The sequence below is a fragment of the Galeopterus variegatus genome, unplaced genomic scaffold (assembly GCF_000696425.1).
Source record: "Galeopterus variegatus unplaced genomic scaffold, G_variegatus-3.0.2 Scaffold7784, whole genome shotgun sequence".
Classification (NCBI taxonomy): Eukaryota; Metazoa; Chordata; class Mammalia; order Dermoptera; family Cynocephalidae; genus Galeopterus; species Galeopterus variegatus.
The window spans coordinates 38388-47940 of record NW_007733895.1 but is presented as its reverse complement, the minus strand read 5'-3'; the positions used below and the strand labels follow the sequence as shown (position 1 = coordinate 47940).

Genomic DNA, 9553 nt, shown 5'->3' with positions numbered 1-9553 from the left:
CAATGTCAGATTCTCTGGTTCCTGCATGAGGCTTATGCTGGCCAGAGTCTGGGGACCAGGGTTCATTCTGCAGACTGTCAGGGAGGCCTCCATGACAAGGAGGTTCAGGGGGGTGTGTGGCCCTGTCTGCTCCTCCCCTGCCCGGCTTCCCCTGGCAGGTCACACTGAGTCACTCACAGCCAGGGAACTTTGGTGGCTACTTTTTAAAAAAAAGAAGAGGAAGAGGAAGTAGAAGGTGGTGGCGGTACTGTGTAACTGTGCTGGGGACCTTCGGAAATTCTAATGATCAGGACAGAGCACGGGCCCACTTCCCCTTCTTGCTCAGTGCAGGCTGCCGTGCCTGGGCCAGAGCAGTCTTCCCTGGAAGAGGAGTCTGAAGCAAACATGGATCAAGAAACTGTGGGCAATGTTGTCCTGCTGGCCATCATCACCCTCATCAGCGTGGTCCAGAACGGTAAGGGAAGCCCTCACACAGGGAGGAACAGAGGGTCGATTTTGTTTGAAAGTCAGGCTTAGACAGGCGTGTGCATGCGTGTGGGTGTATACGTACACTTTCATCTTATTTCTGTTTGTTTTCTTTTATTTGAATGTACAGGGGCATGTGTATTTCTGTGTGAATTTGGGGTCTTTCTCCTTCTGCACTTTCTCTCACTTTAGTGGTGATGACTAGTCACATTTGCAGAGCCAGGGCAGCAACCTGAAGGCTTTTGCAAAAACTCTCACCAAAGCATCTGCAATCAGCATTTTAACTATTAATTAACACGGCCAGGGAAGGGAAGGAGGGCAAGGAGCCCCGAAAGGAAGCGTGAGATACCCGTTCACTCAGACACTGGCCGTTCCCAACTTCTCTGTAGTGTAACTGAGGGTACCTGCCATCTGTAGGCTGAACTAAAGTGAATTTGGGAGGGGTGAAGGGTAAATCATCCTATGGTTATTTTACCTCTGTATTGCTCTCTTCTTTTGAAGAAACACACTTTTGTGAGGGTACCTGCCATCTGTAGGCTGAACTAAAGTGAATTTGGGAGGGGTGAAGGGGAAATCATCCTATGGTTATTTTACCTCTGTATTGCTCTCTTCTTTTGAAGAAACACACTTTTGTAATACCTTCTTTTTCTCTAGCAATATATAAATTTTGATGCATTCTTCATATGCAATATATACTTAGAGAGAGAAAGAAAGAGAGAGAGGAAAGTTTTCTTGTTTGGGGTTTGTATTTCCATTAACCCTGCTGTCAGTTAAAAAAGCAAGCAGGATACCCAGATCTAAGAAAGGCAGGGCTGTGCAGAACTGTCTCCTTAAAGTTCTGAGTTGGGACTGCCTCGGACTATTTTTATAAGTATCTCCAGTGGCTTTGTGCTTTATAGTTTATTAAGAAAGAGAAAAAAGGAGAGTAATTACTAAGGGCAGCTGCTATAGCTTAATGGTAATTACTGAACATTGACACACTGTCATCCTTTGGAACTTTAAGTATTTAATCACTGGGGATATTCTGATACTTGTCCCCATCTTGAGTGTGGACAGATGCTAGGGATTAACCTTCTGGGCACAGAGCAAGTTTTCCGCACCATAGAAACCCGACTTTGCACACTCCAAGTGTGTTTCCTATATGAACCAACACTTTGTAGCTTTCTGATCCAAACAATTTCATAATAAACCACACACAACAGAGTTGCAGCTCAGAGAAGGAACAAATAACTTATTTAGGCCTCCATTTCCTCAAGCCATTGCCATTTCTTGCAGCCTCCCTTGGCCCTGCAAATTGGCAAGGGATTCATTTATTCAACCTGTATACATCTGCAGAGACCCCGCTCTGCGCCAGGCAGTATCCTAGGTATATGGGGATATAGCAGGAAACGAGACCTCCCAGTCTCTGTGAAGGCAGTTGCATGTGAGTGGGTGGGCAGTGCTTGTTCAAAGGGTGCCTCCTCTGGTCCTTCCCCCATACCCAGTGGACAGGGGACCCGTGCCCTCTCATCTGCCTCTGTAGTTGGGGCTGAGCTCAGCTAGGAAGTTCAAATTCACCTTCTCCTGTTCCCTGTCAGTTCAGAATGGAGTGGGGGGACCTACGGGTTCTCTTTTGTGAGAACAGAGACCTGAGATGCAGCAGGGACCCTGCCCTGGTCTGTCCAGTGGGTCCTGGGCTTATCCACAGCAGTCTATCAAACTCAGACCAGACTTGAGGTGAATGGTATTAGCCGGAGTCAACTGCAAGGCTCACACATCACTGCCTCTGTCCCTCCCCAGCCCTACAAGCCAGCCAGGGCAATATGTCATCAGAGCAATCTTGCACAGAGCTGTCTCACCTGTGCTCAGTGGGATGATGAGTTTCTGGTGCCCCTTCAAAGACACAGAAAGGCTCCTCGCACACTTCTCGGTGACATAGGATAAGCCATGCTTTCCTCTTAGGGAGAGACATGAACTTCCCCAGTGATGAGATCACCTGCAAGGCCTTCACGTAACTGTTAAATGTGCCTGTGCAGGACAACAAGGGGAATTCAAATCATTTGAGAGGAAACACCTCTACTTGTTTCTATGTTAGTTTTTTAGGCAAACGCAAAGGTCAAGATGTATGTCTGAGCCTCTCTTTGCAATTCTAATTAACCTCAGTGTTGCACCTGTAGGCCTACTTTATAGAATTTTTTAAAAAATATGCAAAAACCATGCTTTTCTCTCTCCCCACACAATGCCGTTCTGAGCCCTTCCTGTTTCCCTGTTGTTAACAGGTACTGCAGGCGTTGCCCGTGTCCCAGGACAACGGGGCACAGTTCCACATGCGTCCATGACAGCATCGGGCTCTGTGCTCCTGCACGCTCTGTGAGCCTGATCTTCTGAGGATGGGCACAGCCCAGCCTGCCTGGTGCAACTTCCTCCTCTGCCTTTCAAACATTCTTTAGTCATCAAGATCTTGAACTTGTGCCCCTCTTCCAGCTTGACCCAGCAGAATGCCGATTAAGAAAGATAGAACAAGTTTAAAACACCCTGTTTTAAGAAACCTGGACCAGAACTGGTTTGCCCTGGAGCGTAGATAGATGCATTTCCCATGAATAGCAGGCAGGGAGCCTCCAGCTTCTCCTGCCAAGGTGCCAGCTGCTTTGACATGAAGCATACCTGGGAAACACATATTTGGAGAAAGTGATTTTCACAGGAAACCAAACTACACTAATGAGATTGGCAGGAGAAGGCAAGCGAGGGGAGGGGCTCAGGGCCACTGAGCTGCACACAGTGGGGGCACAGGAAGGATGTCCCCAGCAGGAGCACCACTCCTGCCACCATCTGGTGGTAGGGAAGGTGGCAGGAGTCGGCATCACCCTCTCTCCTCCAGGAGAGGTGGCCTCCAAGTTTTTTCTTATTGTGAATCCAAGAAGGGGGACACGATGGCCCTGCAGTCTCAAGAGCTTATGAGCACGTGCTAAGCAGGGGACTGGAGCCACCACCCCTGCTGTTCCTACTCCAGCACATGCAGTCACAAGGAAGCTCACGGACACCATATTGGAAGCCATAGCAACCCAACCTGGGGTTTGATGGGCTCTAGAAACAGAGGCAGAGACTCATGAAGTTCCCCCAATGCAGGCATCTTCTTTACAGCACCCCCAATCGCCTCCCACCGGACACTGCAGTGGTGGGGAACTCACACCTGCTGGGTGTGCCCTTCCCACTGGAAGGCTTATTGAGAGCTTGCTCGTGTCGAGCACAGTGCTCCATGCTATGCACGGCATTATCTCATTTAATCCTCATACCCTATGAAATACATACTATTATTCATTCCCATTTTACAGATAAGCAAAGTGAGGCATGGAGAGGTTAGATAGGTTGAAAGTCCCAGAGCCAGGAGTGGTGAAACTGGGATTCAAACCTGAACATCTGACTCTAGAGATTAGACACTTGCACCCCGTATACTGCCTCAAGCTCATTTATTCAGGCACTCACTACTCAGGAAGTTCTTTTTTATGATGAGCTCAAATCTGTTGCTCTGTGTCTCTATTTAGTGGTCCTGGTGCAGTTTCTGGAAAAGCTTAGACTGTGCCTGCTGCTTCTATGTTTACAACATCAGCTGTAACATCCTTTCGTCAACATGTCATATCTCATATGACTTGGTTTCCAGAGTCTCTTGCCATTGGGTCTCCTCTCCTCTTCCTGTGTTCTTTCTAAAATGCAGATAGGTGCCTCTGTACAGGGAAACTATATCCAAGACCCAGACACTAATCCTATTAAAATAATCTGTGTGTGAGTTATTCTTTTAAGGACTTGTATCACAGTGCTGGCGCATATTAACTCTGTAGTTAACTAAAATCTCAAGATCTTTTTATGCGATTTTGAGAAAATTGTTCAACTTATCTGACGCTCGCTTTCCTCAAGTGAGACATGGAGTTATTAATAACTTCCATATGTGGTCGCTGACAGTATTGCATGAGATAACACAGGCAAAGTAGCGAGCACTGCCCAGCACGTGGTGGGTTCTCAGTAACTGTGTGCAGCCATCTCTGTCTGACTGTCTCTCTAGCTCTCTCTCACCAGATTTGGCTTAATGTTAGCAGCCGACTGAAGTAAGTGCATTAGTGGGCTTTGCATGCACAGTTTCTCTAACACACTGGAGGGCTACAAGGGGTTGCAGAGTGAGTGAATGCTAAGGACCAGGCAAAGGAGCCAACTCTTTCACGTTTAGCTTAGAAGGAAGGAGAAGTAGACTCTAGTGGAATATTGGGCTGAGGCAGCTTGTTTTCATTTTGTTTAAGGGTAGGACAGATCTGCAGGTGTTTCTAGGATAAAGACAAGGAGAAAAGAAGAGACAAGGTTCTGGAGGTGGGAGAAGTAGCGATGAAGTAAGGACCTGAAGAGAGTGGCGGGGACAGGGTCAAGATCACAGGTGGAGGGCTTAGCCTTGAAAAAGAGGAAGGAGGATGGAGAGGAGGAAGAGAGGCAGATGCAGGGAACTCCAGCCAAGCTGTGCCGCTGGTTGCAAAAATAACCTCTGACTCTTGCAACCTTAGCCCTGTTTATGTGTTCAGAGGCAAGGCACGCAATCTCAAGTTCTGGAAAGAAAATGATCAGAATTTTCTATCATACTCTGTGGTAAGAAGAGACCCTCAGAATGGACAGACGTGTTCTGCACTGTGTGGATGATGGAATCTGCAGGGAGTGTCAGTGTGACGGCCAGATCAGAAAGACATCCCCTGTGCCCAGCCAGATCTGCATTCCCTGCAAAGACTCCGTGCAAAGCTCCATAAGGGAATAGATGTTAGATGCCTACCCGAGTGCCTGGAGTGTGGTAGATTCCTCCTTCATATGAGCTAGCTCTATGGATATGCTCAAAATGGGCACGTTTCCTATAAGAGTATATTTTTGCCAAAAAGAAAAACCTGAAGGGCTTTTATTCATAAACACAGTTCATAGGGCCCCCTTTCAGGTCTTTTTGAGCAGGTAATATGAAGCTGATGGAAAGGACCCCTGTGGGTGCATCCCTGACCATCACATTGTCCCCTTTTCACTCTTGAAGTAGGAGCAAAGGAGTAAAATAAGAGTGTGGTGGGGGAGAGAGAGACCTTCATCCCCCACCAGCCAGTTATACCTGAGCCCCCAGATTCTGTATGCTCGGCGTCTCTCACAGCCCCCAGCCTTCAGCATAATCAGTTCCTATCTGGTTCCCCCATCCTGGACCTGCCTCCTCTAAGCACCTGCCACACTGAAGACAGAGTGGCTTTCTGACTATGCCATTCCTCTGCTTAAACCTGTCAATAACTCCTTGTTGCTCTCACATAGAACTAAATCCTGGATTTCTTTCCACACTCTCGTCAAGGTCACATCACACTGCGAAACCCCACGGGCACTTCTCCGTGATAGTCTTCAAGCTCTGGCTCTTTCTCACTGCAGCTCACTCTGTCCACCCACTGAGTACTTCAAGTGGCCCCTTAACCATGCTCTACCTTCCCTTCTGTCCATAGCTCAAGACACTGGGTAATTTTAACTTATGTATTTTGTTTAGTGTGTGTAGTTTGTCTCCTTCTCTGCTGTTTTCTCTGGAACATAAGCTCCTCGGGCTAAGGCTCTCTGTTTTATTATTGCATGTAGTGAAAATAGACACGTGTCGTTGAAAGAACAATTCATCACCTGTCTCTTTGGTCTCATCGGTAGTTCTGCAGGGCCCCACTCCCCAACCCTCTCCACTCCCCTGTTCTAAGCAGGACAAACTGACCCACAGACAGGTCTTGCCTCTGGACCTTTGCATATCCCATTCTGCTTGGGTAGAGAGATCTTCCCTTGTGTCCCCTGCTCCCTCCATCTGCTTGGCTAATTTCTACTTGTTCTTTGGATTTTATCTTAGGTGTCATTTGCTCTAGGAATCCTTCTGTGACCCAGACACTGAGTTAAGCAGCCTCTCTTGACCCTTGATAGCACCGTGTACTCACTCTGTCTCATCTTGGCATGAATGGCTCGGCAGTGCAATTCCTGCTTTACTTGTGTGTCTGTTTCCTTAGACTGTGAGGCCCTGGAAAGTGGGGCTACATCTTACTAACTCCTGCATCCCCAACACCAGATGCAGTGACGAGGATAGAGCAGCTGCTGAACACATTTTTGTTAAATGACATTTGATGGAAGACATCCAGGGATGATCAGGTCAAGTCAAGGAAGCATTTAAACATTCTAGTGAGACGATAAATAACAGGCTCCTGAACGTGCCTGTTGTAAACCAGATCCAAACTTTTTTTCCCGGCAGGATTCTTCGCTCACAAGGTGGAACACGAAAGCAAGACTCACAATGGGCGGAGCTTCCAGAGGATGGGAACACTTGCCAGGGAGCGGGTCTACACTGCCAAGTGAGTCCAAACCCTGACGCTGCTGACTAATAGAGTGAGGGCACGGGGACCTCTTTACAGGAGTGATGACCTCCTTCGAGGACACGTAGCTGTCTGGGCCAACCCTAAGAGTGCCAGAGAGGCCGGTTTCCCAGGAAGGTTGAACTTCACCTGGGAGGCTTTGTTGACATCCTGCATCTAAGCAAGTGCTAGTGTGAAAAGAAAGAGAGTGGGGATATCACGGATGGGTAGCAGTGTGATCGTCATGGCGCCAGAGACATCCGATTGAGTCTGTCGAGACATCTGATCGAGTTGAGAGTTGACCACCTTCCTCTGGGGTTAGCCTGGAGGTACTACAGTGAAAATCAGCTGTGACTCACCAGCTGGCTTCAGCAGCAACAGGCCAGGCACTGGCAACAGCCTTGAACTCAACCCCCTCGATTTCCCTGGTGGAAGCCTGGAGGTGACGCCGGTGCATTTCACAAGGCCGGGTCTCCTTGAGCCATCAGGACAAGAACAGAGAGAAAGGGGGCATTAAGCAATTGCTTTTCTCCTCTCTCATTCTTTACTTTTGAGTAAGAAAGCTGTTTGGAAACACCTGAACAGCTCGGTGAAGATGAGGGCAAGCTATCTGGGATGCACATCAGAATGGATGCTATTCAGACACTCACTTCTCCTTGATGCACAAGGTATCTAAACAGAGGGCTTGGCCGGCAGCTGCTGACCTGCTTCTCTGCGCCTGGCAGGAAGCAGACTCCACATCGTGAACCTAACAAAGGGGCTGGCCTGAAGCTCCCGCCCAGAGCCAACTTTGATGTCCTCAGAGATCTCGCACCCAGAACAAATACGTTTAGAACAGCAAGACCAGTACAGCCAAGTCAGGGACGAGGACTCACCCTGAAGGGTCGGGGGGCTCTGGGCCCCCTTCTGGGAGGAGGGTCCCATTCAGGGGCACCTCTCACTTCCTGTGAATTAAACTGACTTCAGGGGATCTATCTCAGCTGGACAGGCCTACATCACGCTCACCAACGTGCTTTCTCTCCAGTCCTTGACCTTATTTAGGGGTTTTTATTTTTTCAGTGAGGTGTGGCTGAGGGATTAGAGGGGAATCTTCTTCATTGTAATTTCTTGTCATTGGCCCCTTTGCTTCCTCAGCTTCTAAGTTGCTGCACACACTGACCAGACCACTCAGTGACACATGGTAGGGCTGTCACAGGCTGATCTCCTGGCCCCCACCCTCTCTGGGCCCTCTGCCTTTACAGGGTCTCTGTGGTGGGCCATCCCCACCCCACCCCCACCTGCTCTGGGCCCCTCTCCTTCGTAGCCAGCACTTCTGGCCAGGTTATCCAGCAGTGTGATCTCCAGGAAATCCTTTGCTTACCGGGAGATTTCTATTTTAACATCTGGGCCTTAGGTGTGTTAATCTCAGAATCCATTTAAGAAGTTTAAAGATGTGATTTAAAACATTTTAGACCCATTTGAAGGAGGGCAGAGAAAATATGCAGGCTGCTGTCCACCTCTCTGTGCTGTTCGCAGGGGGAGATGTAAGAGTGTCCCTTGGATGCATCCACAGGCACCAGGGGCAAAGAAGTCATCTGCAGCAGAGGCGAGGTCAAAACCTCTCCCTGATGGAATCTAAAGAGAGCATTACTACCGTTCTACCAGTTTGGGAAGAGAACCTTCCTTTGGCTCAGATCCCTACATTCCCACTGGTTACACTGTGTTCCTATGGACTCCTCAGCTTGTCCATTTTGGAGAAACAAGTTGCAGCAGAATTTCAGCGTACCGGGGTAGAAGTTGTTTCTGTTTTGCCTGCAATGAGGAAGAAATGGAGCCAGCCAGTTTCTGCACTTCCCTGAAGGAGTGAGACAGCCCTGTTCTCTGTCTCTAGGAAGCCACGGTGATCACACCCGGCCTGCTGGGCACCAGCCTCCAAATTGCAGAAGTGCTGTTTGGTTGGTGGTTGTCCTATGTCATTTGGGAGGGTGGTTTGGAAATTCTGCAACTGTGTAGGGTTCCAGAGGTGAGAAGGCACAAGAGGGGGGTGGTGAGTGATCGTTGCTGCTTGGGGTCCCCACTCTGTGGGTGCTGCTGCCCAGCTCTCCAAACCCGCACGTCTTTACCCCTTACCCTCCCTGAAAGGGGGAGGGGAAGAATGAGGGAGAGGAAAGAGAGTTGGGGAGAGGTAGAAACTAAGGCGAGAGAGAGGAACATTTTCTGTAGGATAAAGGTTGCTCAGATGTTGCTGTGGTTCTGTTACAAAAACACTTCTTCTCTGGCCCAATGGCCTGTGTGTGTTGTAAAAAGGGGCTGAAGACCAACGCAGCAGGAGATGCGTGCTGGCAAGGGCCAGAGGCACTCGGTCTGTTTGCACCTGCCGGGAAACTACTGGGAAGTGGGGAATGTGTTACTCTAGTAGAAAGTTGTCCCCAGCGATGGCTTCTGAAGGGTCCCCCAAAAGCACCAAAAAGGGGTGCAAAATGACCATGGGGTTCAGAAAGAAAAGAACATGCGTTTAATCTTGCTATCTAAAAAGTAAGAAGTGAAACTCTACTCATTTTTAATGTACAGATTGATAGTAGTACATGTATATAATATGTACCTAAATATACCTGCCACAGGGTTGCATGATCACAACTTTTAGTTGATGGGGTGTGGGATCATAAATATTTAGAGACTGTGGCTATAAAGGAAAAATTGCATAAACGATAAATGATACTGGTGGATTGAAAACTCTGATGCATATTTTTCAGCATAAAATA

The 9553-nt window shown here is 48.4% G+C and overlaps 1 protein-coding gene across 1 annotated transcript in view; it reads left to right on the top strand.

Moving 5' to 3' along the window:
* Nucleotides 1-315: 315 nt before the first annotated feature.
* ALOX5AP (arachidonate 5-lipoxygenase-activating protein) overlaps nt 316-9553 on the top strand; it is a 25230-nt gene continuing 15992 nt past the window's right edge. Inside the window, exons 1-2 of the mRNA XM_008592329.1 lie at nt 316-454; nt 6713-6812. Of these exons, the coding sequence (XP_008590551.1) occupies nt 385-454; nt 6713-6812 (170 nt within the window). The 5' untranslated portion in view covers nt 316-384. The remainder of the gene's footprint in view (nt 455-6712; nt 6813-9553) is intronic.